The sequence below is a fragment of the Sus scrofa genome, chromosome X (assembly GCF_000003025.6).
Source record: "Sus scrofa isolate TJ Tabasco breed Duroc chromosome X, Sscrofa11.1, whole genome shotgun sequence".
Taxonomy (NCBI): domain Eukaryota; kingdom Metazoa; phylum Chordata; class Mammalia; order Artiodactyla; family Suidae; genus Sus; species Sus scrofa.
The window spans coordinates 87,547,499-87,571,114 of record NC_010461.5 but is presented as its reverse complement, the minus strand read 5'-3'; the positions used below and the strand labels follow the sequence as shown (position 1 = coordinate 87,571,114).

The following is a 23,616-nucleotide window of genomic DNA, read 5'->3' as shown; positions in this document are numbered from 1 at the left end:
AGGGATCGAACCTGCAACCTTATGATTCCTAGTTGGATTCATTAACCACTGTGCCACGAAGGGAACTCCTTGGAAAACTTCTTATTAGGCAGAGTTTTACTTCTGTGTCTTCCTCTAGGAAGCCTCCCATATCCCACTCAGTCTGGGCTAAGTACCTTTCCTGCATCTTCCTTTAACATACATAGCTCTTATAATCCCGTATCATCCCTGTTTAGTTGTCTCTCTTCCACAGTTCTTCCACAAAAACAGAAAGCGTTTATCTTTTTTTTACTGTTAAATCTTCTGTACCTAGCACAGTGTCTAAAGCATAGTAGGTTCTCAATAAGTAAATGTTTGATTCAGTCGTTTGTTAGTCCCAGAGCAGAGGGACTGTTAAGGGAGTTTCACACCGTTGCAGTAGTGCTTCAGCCTAGAAATAGAACGTGAGGGAGAAATTGCTGCTGGGTTTCATTTGTTCCTCTTAATGGGGAGCCCCATTTCGGTGAATCGTGGTAACTTGAAGATGTTCTTACTCTCTTCCTGCTTGTTTTGCAGATGCGTATCTAAGAAGGAGAGCTTTGCTCCTGGTACTATGTACAAACCCTTTGGAAAGGAAGCAGCTGGGACTATGACTTTGTCCCAGTTCCAGACTCTGCATGAGAAGGACCAAGAGACTGCTTCTCTCAGGGAACTAGGACTCAATGAAACAGAAATCTTGATCTGGAAGAGCCATGTTTCAGGTGAAAAGGTGAGTGGGCCAGTTTTTTCCTGGAGACTAAAACCTGAGATCTCTTCATTTGGTACCAAGAACCTTTTCCTCTGCTCCTTGACTTCTTCACTAACATGTCTAAATGGCCGTTTCTGGGCCCTGGTCATTTTCTTTCTTGTTTACAGTATCAGATCTTCACTTTCAGGGTGTGTCTGATGTGATATATGCCATCTCATTTCTCTGCTTTCAGAGGACAAAACTTAGGGCAACCCCTGAAGCAATACAGAACCGTCTGCAAGACATTGAAGAAAGGATCTCAGAACGTCAGCGCATCCTTTGCCTGCCACAGAGATTTGCAAAAAGCAAACAGCTGACCCGGCGAGAAATGGAAATAGAAAATTCTTTATTTCAGGGAGCTGATCGTCACTCCTTCCTCAAGGCTCTTTATTACCAAGGTATGTGGTCGCCACTGACTCAATACGTCCTTTCACTGACAGAAAGATTTAACATCAGGGCATTAACTGTGAAGAGTTAGCGAAGCGAGTAGGGGAAAGACAAACGATCACTACTCTTGAGGAATGTATAGTCCAGTGAGAAAGACAAATATATACATAGTTGCAGTACAGCATGGAAATTGCTCTTGTAGAGATGTGGCTAAAATGCTGAGGGGACAGAGGATGTAGAACATTTAAGTCTGGTTGAGGGAGTCAGGAGTTGACATTTGTACCAAGTCTTGACAGACCAACAGGCATTGTCAGGTAAATAAGGGGGAGAGGGCATCCCCGATAGTGGGCGAGTAGGAACAGGAGTGTGAATGAACCTGGTGTGTCTAGGGAACAACGTACAGTTCAGTGTGGTGGGAAGTATAGGACCTGGTGAGGACTGACAGGTGATAATACTGGAAAAGCAGGCGAGGCTAGATTGTGAAGGCTGAACTAGAAATGAGCACAAAAAATATAGATAAATGGTGTGTGTCTCATCCGGAAAGAATGAGTTTAACAGACAAGTTTTGCTAGGCACTGTGAAAGGTGTGCAGAAGTTTAAGAAATGGCTCCTGACTCTGTGCCAATCGCTGTCTTGTTGGCGAGAGAAACATATAACATTTAATGACAATGCTAGATCCAGTTGCTAAATGCTGTAGGAGTTCAGAGGAAGGAAAGGCCACTGTGCATTGGCATGACTGAAGATGGCCTCTCAGAGGAGGTAAGATTTGAATATTCTTTGAATACTACCAAGTCTGCAGAAAGGAGAGGGAAAGGCAATTCACTTGTAGCAGATGTTGCAAGCACTGTGGCATGTTTGAAGGTGTCAAGAGAAACAAGATTAGAAGAGGGGCTAAAAATTTTGAACTTTATTTTGGCAGGTAGTCTAGTATAGACCGATACCGAGTTAGTTATTCAGTTAGTCGTTTTGGATATGGTTAAAGGTCTTTGCGCCACAGGAGTAAATAAGATGAAAACAGTATTTGAAAATGATTAGTTTAGTGGCCAGTAAAGAGGATGCACAAGAGGAACTGAAAGCAGGGAGAAAGATGTAGGAGGTGTCACGGTCATTTCGGCAGGAAGAGCTGGACTAGGATGATGGCAATGGAATTGGAAAGAGAAGTGGGTATGGTTATAGGAGACATTACAAAAGAAGAATTGGTAAAACCTGTGGTCTGAGAATGAAGGTCAGTGGAGAGGAATGTTTCAGAGATAATAACCCAGGTGTTTCAAGGCTGTATGACCTAACAGTTGGCAAAATTAAGAAAGACTTTATGAGGAACTTTGGAGGAAAGATGATGAATTTGATTTTAAACATGTTGAATTTGGGAGACTGGCAGGATCATCAGATGCAGATATTGAGGAGGCTGTTGGAAAGGCAGTAGTGAAGCTTGGGAGAGAGGGCAGAACTAATAGAATTGGGACTCATCTGTGCTCAGACAATAGGTAAAGCCAACAGAATGAATGAATGACTCTAATGAGAGACAGAGACATCATAGTCATGGAAGAGCAGTGGTGAAGGAAGAACCAAAAGAATGAACCCACAGCCTTTGGTGGAGAGACGTTATGGCATACTGATTAAGAACCTGGGCTCTTGAGGCAGATTCCTGGGAACATCCTGGCTCCCCACTTACTAGCTCTAAGATGTAGGGCAAGTTACCACTGTACACTTGATTTTCTTCATCTGGAAAATGAGAATATTAATAGCTGTATTATAGGATTGCTAGGAGGATTCAGAGAGGTAATACATGTAAATCACTTAAAGCAGTAGCTGGTGTTTGGGGTGGGTGGGTGGTGTGTGAATCTGTTGTGTTTCCTGTCTTTGAAACTCCTTGCTTTAAACCTTCACAGCATACCACAAAAAGACAAGTGCAGACAAGTACATGACCTCAATGAAGAGGAAGATAAAATTAGGCACAAAAGGCAAGTCGAGAGTTTTCTTACAGTGTTAGATTTAGGAATGTAACCTAGGGTCCCAGACTTCTAAGTTGAGTTCTTATTTGATTCCATATTCAGTATATGACAATGTTTATAGGACCTGATCCACAGGGAGCATATTATCCTGATACAGAATATGAAAGAGAGGAGTTAGTAGAAGTTGTAAAGCTTTTACATTTAGTGTTGTCGATTTTTCTCGCTATACCTTTAAGTTATTATACCAGACCTAAAGTGACCTAAATGAATTTTAGATCCTATTTCATAACTAACTCTGAATATTTTTGTTAGTCAGTAAAATATAACTATTGATGATGATGCTATAATAGCTGATATTTTAGTTTTGAAATGAACTTATAATAAAATTGCCTGTTTTGGGGGGGGAGGGGGTGTGTACAATTCTGTGAATTGTAAATCGTGTAAATCACGTAGATTCATGTAACCACCACCACAATCAGGATAGAGAACAGCTCCATCACCCTAAAACTCCCTCATACTCTCCATTGATAGTCACCCCGCCTCCACCCATAATCTCTGGCAATCACTGATCTACTCTCCATAACTGTGGTTTTGTCTTTTAGAGAATGTCATATAAATGGAATCATACAATACGTAATCTTTTGAGAGTAGCTTCTTTCATTCAGCACAACGCCTTTGAGATTCATCCAAGTTGTTTCTATCAGTAGTCCATTCATTTTGCTGAGTAGCATTCCATTGTATGGATGTTCCAAAGTTTGTCTGTCCATTCACCCATTCAGGTGCATTTGGGCTGTTTCCAGGTTATGGTGATTATGAATAATACTGATATGAATATTCTTGTACAGGCTTTGTGTGAACATAAAATTTTTATTTCTCTAAGGTAAATATCTAGGAGTGGGATTACTGGGTCATATGGTAAGTGTTTGTTTAACTTTATCAGAAACTGCCAAACCATTTTCCAGAGTGGCTGAACCATTTTGCATTCTCACCAGCAATGTATGAGAGTTCCAGTTGCTCTACATCTTTGTCAGCATTTGGTATTGTTGGTATTTATTTTAGTTATTCTAATAGCTGTGAAGTGGTATTTCATTGTAGTTTTAATTTGCATTTCTTTAATGGCTAATGATATTGAACATCTTCTCATATGCTTATGTGCCATCCTTATATCCTGTTTGCTGAAGTGTCTGTTCAAATCTTTTGCTGTTTTTTGAGTTGTTATTTTCTCCTGATGACTTTTGAGAGTTCTTTATATATTCTAAACACGGTTCTGTTGGATATATGATTTGCAAGTATGCAGTTTATCTTTTCAACAGTGTCTTTTGCAGAGCAAACTTGTTTTATTGTGGTGAATTATACCTAACATGAAATTGACCCTTATAACTATTTTTAAGTGTCCTGTTCTCTGTAGCATTAAGTATACTCACATTGTTCTGCAACCATCACCATCATCCATCTCCAGAACTTTTTCATCTTCCCAAACTGAAACTCTGTACTTATTAAACACGAATTCCCCATTCTCCCCTCCCCTCATCTCCTGCCGACCACCATTCATTCTGCTTTCTCTCTTTATGAATTTGACAACTCTATATATCTCATGTAAGTGGAATCATATAGTATTTGTTCTTTTGTGTCTGGCTTATTTCACCTAGCATAATGTCTTCAAGGTCATCCATGTTGTAGAATGTGTCAGAATTACTCTAAGGATAAAGAATATTCCATTGTATTTATCTGCCACATTGTGTTTATCCATTCATCTGTCAATAGACCCTTGTGTTGCTTCTACCTTTTAGCTATTGTGAATAATGCTGCTATGAACCTGGGTGTATAACTATCTGTTTGAGTTCCTGCTTTCAGTTCTTTAGAATATATACCCAGAAGTGGAATTGCTGAATCGTATGGTAATTCTACGTTTAATCTTTTGAGGAACCTCCATACTGCTTTCTGCAGCGGCTATACCATTTTAGATTCATACCAGCAAGGTACAAGGGTGTCTCAATCTTTTGCCCATTTTTTTAAATGGGTTGTTTATTTGTTGTTGAGTTGTAGGAGTTCTTTATATATTTCTGGATATTAACCCCTTATCAGATATATGATTCATAAATATTTTCTCCAGTCCTATGGGTTGCCTTCTTACTCTACTGATAGTGTCCTTTGATGCACAACAGTTTTTATTTTTTTTAATTTTTTATTTTAATTTTTTGATGCACATATTTTTTATTAAAGTATGGTTGATTTACAAAAAAAGTTTTTATTTTTGATAAAGTCCAATTTTTCAATTTTTTTGTTCCCTGTGCTTTAGGTGTTATTCTAATAAGTCATTGCCAAATCTAATGTCATAATGCTTTTTTTCCTATGTTATCTTTGGAGAGTTTTATAGTTTTAGTTCTTATGTTTAGGTCTCTGATCCATTTTGAGTTAAGTTCGTATGTAATATAAAGTAAGGGTCCAGCTTCATTTTTTGCATGTCGGTACCCAGTTTTTGCAGTACTACTTATTGAAAAGACTGCCTTTTCCCATTGAATGGTCTTAGCACACTCTGAAAATCATTTGGCTATAAAAGTATATTTCCAGGCTCTCCATTCTATTCTGTTGGTATATATGTCTGTCTTTATGCCAGTACCACACTGTTTTAACTAGTATAGATTTGTAGTAACTTTTGAAATCAGAAAGTATGAGACCTCCAACTTTGTTCTTATTTTTCAAGATTGTTTTCACCGTTTGGGTCCCCTGAGATTCCATATGAATTTTAGGATGGATTTTTCTATTTCTGCAAAACACATCATTGGGATTTTGAAAGGACTGCTTTGAATCTGTAGGTCACTTGGGATAGTACTGACATCTTAATGATATTAAGTCTTCAATCCATGAGCATAGAATATCTTTGCATTTATTTGTGTCTTTAATGTCTTTCAGCAACATTCTGTAGTTTTAATTGTACAGTTTTTTTCTTTCAGAGCAAATATTTTAAATTTTGATATGATCTAAATCCATATTTTCTTTTATGGATTTTTTTTTTTGGTCTAAGAGCTCTAACACCAGATTATGAAAAAAGATTGATTCCCTTATTTTCTTCTAACAGTTTTATAGTTGTATGTTTTACATTTAGCTCTATGATCCATTTTGACTTAATGTTTACATAAGGTATGAGGTTTACATCAAGGTTCACTTTTTTAACTATTGAGTATTATTATTCTGGTGTGAATTGCTAAAAAGAGTATTCATTCTCCATTTACTTGCCTTTGCTTTTTTTTTTTTTTTTTTTTTTTTTGGTTTTTAGGGCTTTACCCACAGCATACGGAGGTTCCCAGGCTAGGGGTCAAATAGGAACTGCAGCTGCCAATGCCACAGTCACAGTAACACAGATCCGAGCTGCATCTGTGACCTACACCACAGCTCTCGGCAATGCCGATCCTTAACCCATTGAGCAAGGCCAGGGATCGATCCCACATGTGACCTACACCACAGCTCGTGGCAATGCCAGATCCTTAACCCATTGAGCAAGGCCAGGGATCGATCCCACAACTTCATGGTTACTAGTTGGATTCATTTCTGCTGCACCACAATGGGAACTCCTGACTTTGCATTTTGTCAGAAATGAATTGGCCATGTGTTTGTGTTAATAATTAACATCATAATTATTGGTGAACAATTGAAATCTTCCTCCCAATACCAGGAATAAGAGAAGAATGTCCACTCTCGCCATTTCTATTCACTGGGGCATGACATTTAGGAAATTTACAAATTATGTGGGAATTGTAAAACTTTACTGAATATTCCAAAGGACCAAAAAGAAGTCAGAAGGGTTGTTAGAAAGTATTTTGAGGAGTTCCCGTTGTGGCTCAGTGGTTAACGAATCTGACTAGGAACCATGAGGTTGCAGGTTCGGTCCCTGGCCTTGCTCAGTGGGTTAACGATCCGGCGTTGCTGTGAGCTGTAGTGTAGGTTGCAGATGCGGTTCGGATCTGGCATTGCTGTGGCTCTGACGTAGGCTGGCGGCTACAGCTCTGATTGGACCCCTAGCCTAGGAACCTCCATATACTGCAGGAGCGGGCCGTAGCACAGGCAAAAAAAAGACAAAAAAAAAAAAAAAAAAGAAAGAAAGTATTTTGAGATGAATGAAAACAAAACATACCAAAACTTAAGGAACGCAGTAGAGGCAGTACTTAGGGAGCCTATTTAAAGCTGTAAATGTCCATATTGATAAAGAAGAAAAATCTCAAAACTTATAACCCAAACTCCCACTTTAAGAAACGATAAAAATTTGTCCAAACTCATAGAATGTCAAGAGTAAATGGTAATGTAAACTATAGACTTTGGGTAATTACGATGTGTCAGTGTAGGTTCCTTAATTGTAACAAATGTTCCACTCTGGTGGGAACTATCAATAATGAGGGAGGCTAAGCATGTGTGGAGACAAGAGTATATGGGAAATCTCTGTAACTTCCCCTCAATTTTGCTGTGAACCTACAGCTGCTCTAAAAAAAAAATAAGTTTAATGAAGAAAGCTACAAAACGCAGAGCAAACCAAACCCATACTAAGCCTAAGGAAGAAAATAATAAAGACTAGAGCAAAAATAAGTGAAAAAAGAATCTTGAAAATAGAGAAAAGCAACAAAACCAAAAGTTGGTTCTATAGAAAGATCAATAAAATTCACAATCTTTTAGCTAGACTTACCAAGTTAAAAAGGGAGAAAACTTAAATTCCTTATGCCCTATTCTACTTTGATTCTTTTTGCATAGAATATCTTTTTTTATCCTTTTAATTTCAACCTTTTAAAATAAAAAAGGTATCTCTTATAGACAGCAAATAGTTAAGTCATTTTCTTTTTTTTTTTTTTACTCTATTCTGATTGTGTAGAGTGTTTGTTAATTTAAATTTAATACATTTAGGAGTTCCCGTCATGGCTCAGTGGTAAACGAATCCAAGTAGGAACCATGAGGTTTCGGGTTCGATCCCTGACCTTGCTCAGTGGGTTAAGGAAGGATCTGGTGAGCTATGGTGTAGGTCGCAGACGCAGCTCAGATCCCTCCTTGCTGTGGCTCTGGCAAAGGCCAGCAGCTACAGCTCCAATTAGACCCTTAGCCTGGGAACCTCCATATGCTGCGGGAGTGGCCCTAGAAAAGGCAAAAAAAAAAAAAAAAAAAAAAAAAAAAAAGACAAAAAATAAATAAATAAGTAAATTTAATACATTTAAGTGGACTCTGTTGATAAGGTAGGATTTTGCTCTTTTGCTGTTTGTTTTCAGTATGTCTTGTATCTTTGTTTCTCTGTTACTCCATTTATTCTTTCATGTTAAATAGGTTTTTTCAGTATGTCATTTTAATTAACTTGTTGCTTATTTTACTATTTTTTGCTACTCTTTTAGTACTTGCCCTAGGGCTTATAAATAGCACTTTAGCTTAAACAAATTAGTTTGTATTAGTGCCAACTTAATTACAATAATATTCAAAAATTTTGTTCCTGTTTAGGTCTGTTGTCTCCTTCCTCCTTTGTACTATTGTTGTTGTACAAATGACATCTTTCTAGATTTTAAGCCCACCAACAGAGTGGGCTTATAATTATTGCTTTATGCAGTTATCTTTTGTCTTTAAGTCAGATAGAACAAGAAAAAGAGTTATAAAGACAAAAACATTTACACTGTCTTTTATGTTTATCTATGCAGTCAACTTTCTTAGTACTCTTTCTTTGTATTAATTTGAGTTACTGTTTAGTGTTCATTTATTTCAGTCTGAAGAACTCCCTATGGGCCAATCTTCTAGTAATGAATTCTGTCAGTTTGTTTATCTTGGGATAGCTTAATTTATCCTTTAGTTTTAAATTATAGTTTCTTGTTGTACACTTGAATTTTTGGTTGGCAGTCTTTTTCTTTCAGCAGATCAAATATGTCATCTCACTGCCTTTGGGCCCCTGCTAGTGTCTGTTGAGAAATCAGCTGTTAATCTTAGGACCCCCATGACCATGGTGAACTTCTTTCTCACTGTTTTCAAGGTCTATTTTTCATCTTTTGCCTTTGACAGTTTGACTACTTGTTTAAGTGTCTCTTTGGACAGACTCCACACAGGTCTCTTTAAGTTTATCTTGGAGTCTGTCAAGGTTCTATGATGTGTAGATTAATGTTTTTATCAATTTGGGGAAGCTTTTGGCCATTAAGTCTTCAAATATTCTTCTTGCCCCTTCTGAGATTCCATTATGTATATGCTATTTTTTTCTTCATTCTTTTTTCTTTCTGCTCCTCAATTTAGAAATCTTTCTCAAAAATATTTAGAAATCTTTCTCAGATAAGGTAGTTGACATATCTTCAGGCTTGCTGAATCTTTTCTGTTAACTCAGATCTTCTATTGAGCCCCTGTAGTGTATTTTTCTTTTCAGTTATTGTACTTTTCAACTCTAAAATTTCTATTCAATTCCTTATTATAATTTCTATCTTTGTTTTTATTCTCTATTTGCTAAGATATTCTGAAACATTCTTTTAGTTCTTTATGCATCATTTCCTTTGTTTGAATAACTTATGATAACTGATTTAAAGTTTTTTTGTTTGTTTTTTCTGAGAAGCCCCATGTGCTTCCTTAGAGGAGTTTCTATTAACTGTTTCCTTTTTTTCCTTTGTGTGGGCCATACATTCTTGATTTTTGCTTTTTTGCAATGTCTTTGTCTTAGTCATCTCAGGCTGCTATAACAAAGTACCATAAACTGGGTGACTTATAAACAACAGAGATTTATTCTTCACAATTCTAGAGGCTGGGAATCTGAGGTCAGCGTTCCAGCATGATCAGATTCAATTGAGAGTCCTCTTCTGGGTTGCAGACTGCTATTTCTTGTTGAATCCTCACATGGCAGAGAACAGAATGAGTAAGCAAGTTGTCTGACGACTCTTGTAGGGGCACTAATCCCATTCATGAGGGCTCTACCCTCAGGACCTCATCTAATCCTACTTACTACCCAAACACCCCCCGCTCCTATTACCACCACATTGAAGGGTAGAGGTTCAACATACAAATTTCGGTGGGAGGGGGGACACAAATGTTCAGTCCATAACACTCTTGTAAATTTTTTTTGTTGAAAATGTAGACATTTCATGATATTATGTAACAACCCTGAAAATCAATCAACCCCTCCCCACCCAGGGTTTGTTGTTGTCGTTGTTATTTGTTTGTTTAGGAATGTCCTGGACCAGTTCTGCTAATTTTGAATGCTTTGTCATGTATAAGCCATGAAGTCTGTCCAGTTAGCATAGTGGTCCACTAATGATTGGAACGAGTTTTCCTTAAATGTCTTGAACCAAAAGGTCTCCCAGCCTTTGCCAAGGGTGTGTGTGTGTGTTGGGTCATTCCTTCAATGCTCAGGCAGGCAGTTTTCAGCTCCGTCTTATATCTCACAACCTACTTATGCAGAGCCTCAAGATAGCCAAAAGTGAGAGATTAGTGACTTCTCAGGCCCTAACTTTTTGGGCATACACATAGCCCTGCACATGTACCTTACCCTCTAGAGTCCCAGGAATATGTCTGAACTTTTCAAAGACCCCTAATGGTATCTATCTCATTCCCTATTTTTCTTTCTTTTTTAAAACATCATGGTAAGAACACAATATGAGATTATTCTCTTAACAAACTTCTGAGCGTCCAACACAGTATCGTTAACTATAGGCACAATGTTGTATAGCAGATCTTTGGAACTTAAGTCATCTTATGTAACTGAAACTATAGCCATGGAGTAGTACCTCCTCATCTTCCCTTTTTCCCTGGCAACAGCCATTATACTCTCTGCTTCAATATGTGCAATTTCAATTCTTTTGGACAGATACTCAGAAGTGGGGTTGCTTTATCACATGGTATTTCAACTTTTAATCTTCTTTGAAACTTTCATACTCTTTTCCATAAGAGTCATACCATTTTACATCCCCACCAAACATTTACAAGGGTTCCAGTTTTTCCAGATCCCCACCAACAATTGTTATCTTTTGTTTTTTGGGTAATAGCTATCCTAACAGTTGTGAGGTAATATCTCATTGTCATTTTGATTTGCATTTCCCTGATGATTAGTGATATTGAGCATCTTTTCTTATACCTGTTGACCATTTGTATATCTGTGGAGAAATGTCTATTCATACACTTTGCCCGTTTTTAAATTGAGTTTTGTTTTTATGCCACGGAGTTGTACTTGTTTCCTATACGTTTTGGATACTAATTATATTTACATGTATAAATATTTATATATAAATATAAATAATATATATTTATATATATATAAATATATATATATATAGTGTGTGTGTGTATTTGTGTTGCAGACCATATATATTAATCAGAATATATGGTTCGCAAATACAGTTGACCCTTGACTAACACAGAGGTTAGGGGTTCTGACCCTCTAAACAGTTGAAAAATCCATGTATAACTTTATAGTCAGCCCTCCATATCCAGGGTTCTGTAGCCACAGATTCAACTAATATGTATGTCTTTAGTGAAAAAAAGCCTGCCTTAAATGGACCTGTGTAGTTCAAGTCAACTATTTTCTCCCATTCTCTAGGTTGTCTTTTTACTCTTATTTCTTTTGCAATGCTAAAGCTTTTTAGTTTTGATGTATTTTCTATTTTTGCTTTTGTTACCTATGTTTTGGAGGTTATACCCAATAAATCATTGCCAATACCAATGTCAAGAGGCTTTTCCCCTATGTTTTTATTTAGGAATTATAGAATTTCAGGTCTTAATTTTAATCCATTTCTAATTGAGTTTTGTGAATCACATAAGATAAGGGTCCAATTTTACTTTTTCACTTGTGAAAATCCAGTTTTCCCAGCATCATTTGTTGAAGGGACTATCCTTTCCCCATTGTCTATTCCTGGCACCCTTGTGAAATATCAGTTTACCATATATGTGTGGTTTATTTCTGGGCTCTTTGTTCTTTTCCACTGGTTCATATGTCTGTCCTTAAGCCAGCACCGTACTATTTCAATTGCTGTTGCTTTGTGGTATATTTTGAAATTAGGAAGTGTGATACTTATTCCCTATGTTTCCTTTTTAAGTTTTTTTTTTTTTTTTGGTCAATCTCTTGTTAGCTCCAACTGGTAATGCCATCTCAAGCAACTGCAGTGTTAAACAAATTCCACTGATTAGTTTTGAGATGATCTAGGGATGTACCGTTCCCATGGAGTGAGATATAAACCAACGCAAAGACAAACTCTCAGAATGTAGCTTTTCAGTAAGATGCTAGGAAAGTCAAACAGTGACAGTTCGCTGAGGATGGGACTTTTGGGGAACCCCAGAACTGCTCTGCTTCCTTTCGTGTCAGGCTGCTGTTTTTCACAACTATCATAGTGGCTACTGAAAAATTGGAGAGAGGCAAATGGGATTATGCAAAATTGAAATGCCACAAATCTTTTCTATTCTTGCTGCAGCTCAGCTGTTTTTCTTGAATTATTGTTCGTTGTATTGTTGCAAGCCTTTATTTAATTTCTAGACTTATCAAATTTGATGTTAAAAATTTTCACCAGTTTTTTTTTTTTTTTTTGCTTTTATGGAGCAGCAGATTTTTAGAGGTCTTTAGTCCAACGTTCCAGAATTGCTTTGTCTCCATGTTACCTTTATCCTATCAATATATTTGAAAGTGAGTTTCTTTTTCTTTTTTTCTTTTTTTTTTTTTTTTTTTTGCTTTTTAGGGCCACACCTGGGGCATACAGAGGTTCCCAGGCTAGGGGTCAAATCAGAACTACAGCTGCCAGCCTGCACCACAGCCTCAGCCATGCAGGATCTGAGCTGCATCTGCAACCTACAGCACAGCTCACGGCAAGGCTGGATCATTAACCCACTGAGTGAGGCCAGGGATCAAACCAGAAACCTCATGGTTCCTAGTCGGATTCATTTCCACTAGGCCACAATGGGAACTCCTGAAAGTGAGTTTCATATTTTGAAAAAGTGAGTTTCTTATAGAATGTAGTCAGATCCTTTATTTTTCATTTCTTTGTTGAGGTAACTTTTACATACCATAAAACTCATTTTAAATGTACAATTCAGTCATTTGTAGTAAATTTACAGAGTTGTTCAGCCATCACCACAATCTAATTTTGGAACATTTCATCACCCCAGAGACTGCTCTCAGTCACTGTTTCCACTCCCAGCCCAGGCAGGCACTAATCTACTGTCTGTCCCTGTGGGTTTGCCTATTCTTGACAGTTCATATAAATGGACTTATATAATATATGGCTTTCTTTAACTTAACACAATGTTTTAACTATGTCTAGAACTAGTACTTTTTCCTAGTACTGAGGGATTTTGTGTGCAAGCTGAGGACATCTTCCAGTCAGCCAGGCAGTTAACAACTCCATTGTAACCTTCACTTCCTGCTTGCACGGAAACTCAAGATTAGTCAGTAGTGAGAGCTTAGGTTTTTCCTGGGCACATACAAAACTCTGGTCATGTGGACAGCCCTGTGCATGTGTATGGCCTTCTGCATTCCCAGAAATATGTCAGAGCTTTTCAGAGCCCCCTAAAGGCATTTTATTCCCTAGGATTTCCTTCTAAGCTTTTTGGTTAATCTCTTGTTTATCTCAACTTCACCACCTCAAGTAGCCACAAAATTCAACAACTGCATCTGATTGTTTTTGACAAAAGTTCTCAGGAAAAAGGCTATTAGCACTGGATGAACTTTTGAGTAGGGTCAAATAAAGAGAATATTGCTTGTAGGATCTTCTAGGGAACCGCTAGACAGGTCACGTAATGACAGTTCTCTGAGAATGGTGCTTTGAGGGAACTCCAGCTCTGCTCCTTCCTCAGTGGTTGCCAGGCTGCTGGTTTTCACTGTGATTTGGGGATGTTGGTTTTCAACATTACTACAGACCTGGGAAAAAAGAATGAGAAAAGGCAAGTTCAGATGCCACAAACTTATTATCCTTACTGAGATTTAGCTCTTTTCTTCAATAAATTTTTCCCCGATTGCTGCAAGCCTTTGGTTAATTTCCAGAGTTCTGAAAAAGTTGATTCTGACAATTTTTGCTGGTGTTTTCATTGCTTTTATATAGGGAGAATTTTAAGAGGTTCTTACTCGGCCATTTTCACAGACCTCACCCTTCTCAACATCATTTTCTGAAGCTTGAGAATTTGTGATTTTGATGAAGTCTAATTTTTTTTTTATGACTTCTACTTTTGGTCCTGGAACTAAGATTTCTTTCTAGCCCAGATCAGAAAGATTTTCCTCATATGTGTTCTTTTAGAAGATTTATAGTTTCAGCTCACATTTAGGTCTATGAACCATTTTGAATTAATTTCCAAATTACACATATGGTGTAAGGTTAGGGTTACATTAATCTTTTTGCACATGAATATCCAATAATCTGGCCACTTTTAGTTGAAAAGATAATTGCCAAATTAAACTGTCATGGTACTTTTTTGGAAAATCAACCATAAATGTACATGTTTTTAAACTTTTTCTCTTTATTCTTTTACTTTTTTTACTCTGTTTACTTTTCAGCAATTTGATCACGTTGTGTCTGGTTATGAGGTCTTTGCTATTTCTTACCTATTCCATCTGCTACTATGTACTCTTCACTGTCCTCTAGGGTTTATAGCTGTATTTAGTGGGAGAGGCAGGGTGAAGTGTGCTTACTTCATCTTACGTGAAAACAGAATTCCCAATAGCTAATAATTTTTGAGGGCTTATTTGTGCTACTTCTTGTGCTAATAAGCATTTTGCACATTAACACATTTAAACCTTACAGTAGCCCCATAAGATAGTGGCAGTATTACAGATAATGAAATTTAGCTTCTGAGGGGATAAATGACTTTCTCAAGGTCAGTTATTAAGTGGCTATGCTAGGAGTTAAATCTAGGTCTATTCTTCTGTGAAAGTTTGTACTCTTGGAGCTCGCTGGTGACTTAGCAGGTTAAGGATCCAGCATTGGCACTGCTGTGGCTTGGGTTGCAGCTGTGGTGCAGGTTTGATTCCTGGCCTGGGAACTTCCTCACAGCCAAAAACAAAACAAAACAGAACAAAACAGAAAGTTTGTGATGTTGATCATGGCATGTGGTTTGAGACGATTTTTTGATTTATTAAGCGTGATTTTACTTGAGACTTTGTGTGTGTGTGTGTAGTTAATATGTATCCCATTTTCTAATTTTAAATCAGTGGGGAAAGAACATATATTATCTCTAGGAATAAATTTCCTCTGAAATCTTAAATTTCACTATACTACTCCTGACCACAACCTTTCTCTTATTCTTCTGCTCTTACAACTCTCTTATACCCTGTTATACCATTTCTTCAACCCTATTGAAAAAATCTCCAGTTCTTTGATCTTTTTATTTTCTCCCAATCTGTGGTCCCCTTCCTGTTTCCTCTTCCACACCTCACTTAGACTCCATCAATCCATTATTTAGCCAAGTTCTTGCCACTGAATCATTCTCTCTGCTTCCTTGTCTGTGTATCATACCCACCTAGCAAATCTTCAATTCTTAATCAGCCTAACTCACTGCCTTCTTTATTTCTGCATGATGGTTTTTGGGCACTACTAGAGAAAAATCGTATAACTTTGTTGATTAAATTCTTGATCTCTGGTATTGTCCAGAGCCGTCTTCCTTGTTCAGCAATCTGTCTTCTAATCCCTGGTCAGCTCTCTATTTCATTCCTTATAAATGCTATTTTAGATCTTCATTACTCTTTCCTAACCTACTGATACATTATTTTTAGCAGGTAGTCTTCTTTCCTATTTTGAAGGAAACACTGCCATCAATATGAAGCTTCATCCACTTTTTACCTGACTCTCTGCTAACTTCTGTATCTTAACTCTCATTTTCTTCTGTTTCTTTTTTCTTTCTTTCTTTCCTTTTTTTTTTTTTTGGTCTTTTTGGGGCCGCATGTCTTTACATAGTCCTCTTGAAGGACATGGGTCTTTGAATTTAAGGCCCATCCTAATCCCTTACAACCTCATCTTAACTAATTACATCAACAAGGACCTTATTTCCAAATAAAATCACATTTTGAGGCTCTGTATGGACATGAATTTTGAGGGTGTACCCTTAAACTCAGTATAATCAGCCCCTCTGGCCCCTACAAATTCATATTGGTTTCACATGCAAAATACATCCACCCATTACAGCATCCCCCAAAGTCTTAACCTATTTCAGCATCAAGCCTAATCTCAAATCTCATCTAAATATCAACTCGAAAAGTCCAAGATCTTATTATCTAATTCATCTAAACGGGGTGTTAGTGAGGCTCTGAGTATCTTCCATCCTAAGGCAACATTTCTGCCTATCCAGAGACCTGTGAAACTAGACAAGTTGTCTGCTTCCAAAATAAAATGGTAAGGAATTCTCTTGTGGTGCAGCAGATTAAGGATCTAGTGTTGTCACTGCAGTGGTTTGGGTCACTGCTCTGGCGCAGTTTCCATCCTTGCCCCAGGAACTTCCACATGCCACAGGGGCAGACAAACAAAAACAAAAACAAAACAAAACACAATGGTGAGACAGGCATAGGGTAGGCATTCCCATTCTGAAAGGGCAAAAAGGAAGGAATAAAGGAATTTCTGGCCTAAAGCAAGTTAGCAGTTTAGCAAGGCAAATTCTCCGTTAGATTTCCAGGCCTCAGAGTAATGCCCGGGACTCAGTGCTCTGTCCTCTGGCCTCCAGGGATAGCTTTGCTCTCTGGGCCCTCTGGGACAGGCCCACCATCTTAGCCTATCAGGGCAGCCACAGCCCCACCCTCTCTGGCTTTTTGCAATTGTGGTTTCATTTTCCTCCGTCTCTTTCACTTTCATACCAGGCTAGCACTGTTTCTGCTGGTTAAAAAAAATCCTTAAAAACCAGTCAGTCTCTTATGTATGTCAAGAGATCCATACCATGTGAGGATTCTCCACAGATCCTTTCTGCATAATCCCTCCTCTGTTCCTGGCTTCTGCTGAGATGGTAGATTGGATCCACGGGTCAAATACCTAATCTTTTCAGTGAAAGTTTGTCCAGCCACACCATTCATTGGCCCTTTATCCAGAGTGTGTTTGTCCAGATAGGCTGAGAATTCTCCAGATCATCAAGTGCTGGTTTTTAAACAGATCCTTACTCAATTTAACTCTCTCCCCACTCATTTTATTACCAGCATCAATGAGATACCAGGCTACATCTTCCACACTTTGCTTGGAAACATCCTTAGCTAAATATCCAAGTTCATCATTTATATTTTCCACTCAACAGCAGAACTCAATTCAGCCAATTTTCTGCTACTTTATGACAAAGCCTGCCTTTCTTCCAGTGTCCAATAACATATTCATCATTTCCTTCTAAAGCCTCCCAGAAACACTTTTAATGTTCATATCTCTAGCAACATTTTGTTCACAATGATAGATGTATTCTCTAAGATGTTAGAAGCTTCCTCTACTGTCCTCTTTACTTCCTTCTGAATACTCACCGGAACTGCTATTAACATTCATATTTCTACCAACAGTTTCTTCAAGGCAATCAATCTTTTGCTGTCAAGTACCTCAAGAATTCTTCCCTATCCATTACCCAATTCCAAAACCACTTCCACAGTTTTAGGTATTAGTTTCCCAGAATTGCTGTAACAAAATACCACAACCTGGATGGCTTAAAACAACAAAAATGTATTCTTTCACAGTTTTGGAGGTTAGAAGTTCAAATCAAGGTGTTGACAAGGTTGGTTCCTTCTGGTGGTTGTGAGGACGAATCAGTTCCATGCCTCTCTCCTAACTTTTGGTGGGTTGCTCGCACCCTTGGCTTGTAGATATTTTACTCCATTCTCTTCTTCATCTCATGATGTCTCCCTGTGTCTCTCTGTTTTCGCATGGTCTTCTTAAAAGGACACCAGTCATTGGATTTAGGGCCTACTTTTATCCACTGTGGTCTATCTTAATTCATTATATATGCCAATACCCTATTTCCAAATAAGATTACATTCTGTGGTTCTGGGTTAACGTAAATTTGGAAGGGATAATGAAGTGGATCATGCTGAAGAGTACTTAAAATATGCTCAGTCAGATCAAGAAATAAAACATTGCCAATACTCTAGAAGTCACTATGTGCCTTTCTGAAATCACCACCCCCTACCTATCAGATATAACCACTGTCCTGACTTGTGATAATAATTTCTATGTATTTCTTTATATTTTTACCACCTATACATACAGCACTAAACAGTGTTCAGTTTTACTGGTTTTTAAGCACTGTATCAATGAATTGTACTACATATATTCTACTGGGTCTTTCTTTAACGTTGTATTTGTGGTAAGATTCATTCACATTGCACTATGTAGCCATAGTTCATTCATCTTCACTGCAGTACATTATTCCTTTATCTGAACATACCAACATTTATTTATCCATTCCACTGTGGTTGGTCATATGGGTTGTTTCCACTTGATGGGGTGTAAGTATCAGTGCTGCTACTGCGATCAATCTTGTACATGTATCCTAGGACACACGTACAGGAATTTCTCAGGCTATATACCTAGGAGTGGAGTTGAGGGGTGAAGAAGTCACACATCTTCTCCTTTAATAGATATAAACTCTTTTATGAAGGGATTGTCCCAAGTTAAAATTCCACCAAACGTGTGGAAGTTCAGGTTGCTCTGTATCCTTTTCAACACTAGGTGTTGTCAGACTCTAATCTGATGAGTATTTGCTTGCATTTTGTTGTATTCCTTTTTCCCTTTCTTTTTTTGCTTTTTAGGCCCACACCTGTGGTACATGGAGGTTTCCAGGCTCAGGGTCAAATTGGAGCTGTAACCACTGGCCTACGCCAGAGCCACAGCAACGCCAGATCTGAGACACATCTGCAACCTACACCACAGCTCAGGGCAATGCTGGATCCTTAACCCACTGACCAAGGCCAGGGATCGAACCTGCAACCTCATGGTTCCTAGTCGGATTCATTAGCCACTGAGCCACAACAGGAACCCCTTCCCTTTCTTAATAATTAGCATTCATTTATATTACTTTTTATTTTCTTGGTCTTTAGTAAAGTATTATTTTCCTCATCCTTCTATTTTGAGAAAGTTCAAACATGGAGAAAAATTGAAAGAATAGTTAGTACATCTATATCCTTCACGTACATTTAACAACTGTTGGCATTTTGCCACATTTGCGTTACACCTCTCTTCATCTACATGAGAATTGTGTGTGTGTGTGGTTTGTTTATTGATAAAGTATTTGAAAGAGGCATTAAGAAGTTAGGTTTTACTCCTAAATACTTCATTATGTATCTCCTAAGAACATGAATATTCTCCTTTATTATCACAGTATTATGATCACTTGTAAGATATTTAACATTGTTACACGAATATTATCTAACATAGAGTTTGTAATTATATTTCTCAATTTTAAATCCAGGATGTAGCCAAAGATCACACATTGCATTTAGTTTGCTTTAGAACAGTTCCCCAGTCTTTGTGTGTGTGTGTTTGTCTTTCAGAACATTGATATTTTTCAGGAGTCCAGGTATATATTGTTTGTTTCCCTGTGATTTTAACTTCATTTTCTTGATATCTAAAGAGATTGGAAACCTTCTCAGACATTTATTGACCATTTGGATAGCCTCCTTTGTGAAAGGGCTATTCAGTTCTTTTGCCCATTTAGCAAATGTAGAAATGCCTGTTTCCTGCTTGAATGTCTTTCCATGTGTTTGTGTCTGTGTCCAGATGCAGTCTTGTATCAGAGGTCACTTCAGGTATGTATCAAAGCAATAGTTCAGCCCCAAAGCCCTAGGATATGGCAGATCTTAGTGATTACTACTTAGCTTTATACTATGGAAGAGAGGGAGCTAGAAAATGATTTTGATTGAGAGTCTGTTGAGTAAATCAATTAAGGACAGTTGACATATTTACAATATGAATCTTCAAACCCTCAAATGTAAATATGGTATATCTTTTCATTCATTTAATTGCCCTTTAATGCCTTTCAGTATATTTTCTGTTTTTGATTGCCTCTAACATTTTGTGAAACTGAATAGTTTTTTCTTAATTTTTAAATAGCTTTATTGAGGTATGTAATTTACATATGATGACATTCACCTATTGTATTCAGTTAGGTGCTTTTTAGTAAACTTATTGAACTATGCAATCATTACCACATCCAATTTTATGACATTTCCATGACTCTGAGAAGTTCCCGTGAACGTGCATTTGCAGCAAATCACTCCCATGTCTACCCCAAATCTTTTGTCTCTATAAATTTGTCATTTCTAGATATTTCATATTAATAGAACCTTGTAGTATGTGATCTTTGACATTTTAGTTCTTTCAGGTGGCATGATGTTTTTTGTTTTTGTATTGTCTTTTTATTTTATTTTTTTTTGTCTTTTTTGTCTTTTCTGGGGCTGCACCTGTGGCGTATGGAGGTTCCCAGGCTAGGGATTGAATCAGAGCTGTAGCCACCAGCCTACACCAGAGCCGTAGCAATATAGGATCCGAGCCGCGTCTGCGACCTACACCACAGCTCACGGCAAGGCCGGATCCTTAACCCACCGATCAAGGCCAGGGATCGAACCCATAACCCCCTGGTCCCTAGTCAGATTTGCTAACCACTAACACGACGGGAACTCCTGTCTTGTCTTTTTAGGGCCGTACTCGTGGCATATGGAGGTTCTCAGGCTAGGGGTCCAATCAGAGATATAGCTGCTGGCCACAGCCACAGCCACGCCAGATCTGAGCCGTGTCTGCGACCTACACCTTAGCTCACGGAAACGCCAGGTCCTTAACCCACTGAGCAAGGCCATGGATCAAACCCACAACCTCATGGTTCCTAGTTGGATTTGTTTCCACTGTGCCGTGAATGGGAATGCCGTATAAAGTTTGTTCATGTAATAGCATGTATCAGCAACTCAGTCCTTTTTATTACTAAATAGTTTTCCATTGTATAGATACACCACATTTTGTTTATCCCTTCACCACTTGATGACATTGGGTTGTTTCCACTTTGGGGCTATTATGAATAATGCTATAAACATTCATATCCTAGTTTTTGTATAGATACGTTTTCATGTCTCTTGAGTGAATAGAATTTCAGGGTCATATGGTTAACTCTATGTCTAAACTTTTGAGGAACTGCCAACTGTTTTCCAGTGTGTATGCACCATTTTAGTTTCTCATCCGTGGTGTATGAGCATTCTTACTTCCCTCCATCCTTGCCAGTGCTTGTTATTACATATGTTTTATTCAGCTGTTCTTGTGGGTATGTACTGATATCTAATTGTAGTTTTAATTTGAATTTATGAAATAACAAAGAATCTTGATACTTTTTCATTTGTTTACGAGCTATTCATACGTCTTTTTTGACAAAACATCTATTCAGATCTTCTACGTGGTTTTTGATTCAGTTGTTTTCTTAGTATTGAGTGATAAAGGTTCTTTATGGATTCTGAAAACAAGTCCTTTACAAGATGTATGTTCTGAAAATACTTTCTCCAGTGTGATTCTTTTTATTTTCTTAATGGTGTCTTTTGAAACAAAAAAAATTAATTTTAATGAAGTTCAGTTTATTAATTTGTTCTTTTCTGACTTGTGCCTTTGGTATCATATCTAAGAAAGATCAGAAAGATATTCTTTTTTTTTTCTTTTTTTTCTTTTTTTGTCTTTTTGCTATTTCTTTGGGCCGCTCCCAACGGCATATGGAGGTTCCCAGGCTAGGGGTCCAATCGGAGCTGTAGCCACCGGCCTACGCCAGAGGCACAGCAACGCGGGATCCAAGCCGCGTCTGCAACCTACACCACAGCTCACGGCAACGCCGGATCGTTAACCCACTGAGCAAGGGCAGGGACCGAACCCACAACCTCATGGTTCCTAGTCGGATTCGTTAACCACTGCGCCACAACGGGAACTCCAGAAAGGTATTCTTGTAAGTTTTCTTGTAGAATATTTGTAGTTCTCACCTTTAAAATTATCCATCTTGAGTTAATTTTTGTGTGAGATAAAGGGTCTAAGTTCATACTTTTGTGTATTGATATCCAGTTGTCCCAGCACTGTTTATTGTAAAGATTATTATTTCCCCACTAAATTGCCTTGGTACCTTTGTAGAAAAAAATCAGTTGATCATAAACGTGTTTATTTCTAGACACTCGTATTGGTTCCTTTCATCTATATGCCTATTACATATATGCCAATCCTTATGCTCTGAATCTTGTTACCTTTATAGTTAGTTCCAAAATCGAGTAGTGTAACTTCTCCAACTTTGTTCCTCTTACTCAGAATTGCTTTGGTTATTCTAGGTCCTTTGTATTTCCATGTGAATTTTAGAAGCAGCTCATCGATATTTCTATAAAAAAGCATGCTGGGATTTTATAAGGATTGTGTTGAATCTATAATTTAATTTGGGGGATTTTGCCATTTTAATAATGTTGAATATTCTTATTCATGAATATGGAATGAGTACATCTTCCTTTATTTATTTATTATTTTCTTCTTCTTTTTATGGCCACACCTGCAGCATATGGAAGTTCCTAGGCTAGGAGTAGAATCAGAGCTGCAGCTGCAGGCCTACACCACAGCCACAGTAACATCAGATCCCAGCCACATCTGTGACCTACACTGTAGCTTGCAGCAATGCTGGATCCTTAACCCACTGAGCAAGGCCAGGGATTGAACCCACATCCTCACCAAGACTATGTTGGGTTCTTAACCTGTAGAGCCACAATGGAAACACCCTCATCCTCCTTTATTTAGATTTTCTATAATTTATTTCAGCAATGTTTTGTAGTTTTCAGATTATATATAACCCTTTTATTGATTTCTAAATATTTTATTCATTTTGATGATCTTATGAATAGAATTTTTTCTTATTTTATTTTCTGATTGTTCCATGTAAATACATAGAAATAGTCCCATATCCATTTTGTATTCTGTGACTGAACTCTTTTATTAGTCCTAGTAGTTCAGTGCATTGCCTATAAATAAAGATAATACTTTTCTCTTTCCCGCCTGGTTGTCTTTTTTTTTTTTTTTTTTTTTTTTTTTTTTTTTTTTTTAACCTCCATGCACTCTCTAGAACCTTCAGTACAGTTTTGAATGGAAGTAGTGAGAGCAAACATCCTTGCCTTTTTTCCAGTCTTAGGGAGGAAATACTCAGGTTTGTTTTTGTTTTTTTTAACATTAACCATGATCTTTTTTGTGTGCATGCTTTATAGCAGTATATTACTTTTCTTACTGTAAGGTGCTGAAAGATGCTGTAACTAACTACCGTGAATTTAACAACTTAAAGCAACACAGAATTTTTCTCTTACAGTTCTAGAGGTCAGAAGTCCTAAAGTCAAGGTCTCCACAGGGCTGCATTCCTTCTGGAGTTCTCTAGAGGAGCCTTTTGCATACCTTGGTTCATGACCCCTTCCTCACATTACTCCAACCTCTGCTTTCATCCTTCATCTCTTACTGTTGTTCATCCTTCTTCCTCCTTCTTGTAAGGACCTTTGTAATTACATTGGGTCCACCTGTGTAATCAGTGGCTTAATCGCATCTTCAGAGTCCTTTTTATCATGTAACATTTTTACAGATTCCAGGAATTAGGGTGCAGACATCTTTGGGGTGTCTTTATTCAGCCTACCAC

General features: G+C 37.7%; 1 protein-coding gene across 2 annotated transcripts in view; it reads left to right on the top strand.

Moving 5' to 3' along the window:
* Positions 1–23,616, top strand: part of RBM41 (RNA binding motif protein 41) — a 62,232-nt gene that overhangs the window by 4,004 nt on the left and 34,612 nt on the right. Inside the window, exons 3-5 of one of the 2 annotated variants that reach the window (XM_013983724.2) lie at positions 535–727; positions 939–1,143; positions 3,022–3,093. In XM_013983724.2, the coding sequence (XP_013839178.1) occupies positions 535–727; positions 939–1,143; positions 3,022–3,093 (470 nt within the window). The remainder of the gene's footprint in view (positions 1–534; positions 728–938; positions 1,144–3,021; positions 3,094–23,616) is intronic. The other variant, XM_003135295.5, reaches the window with a different exon arrangement.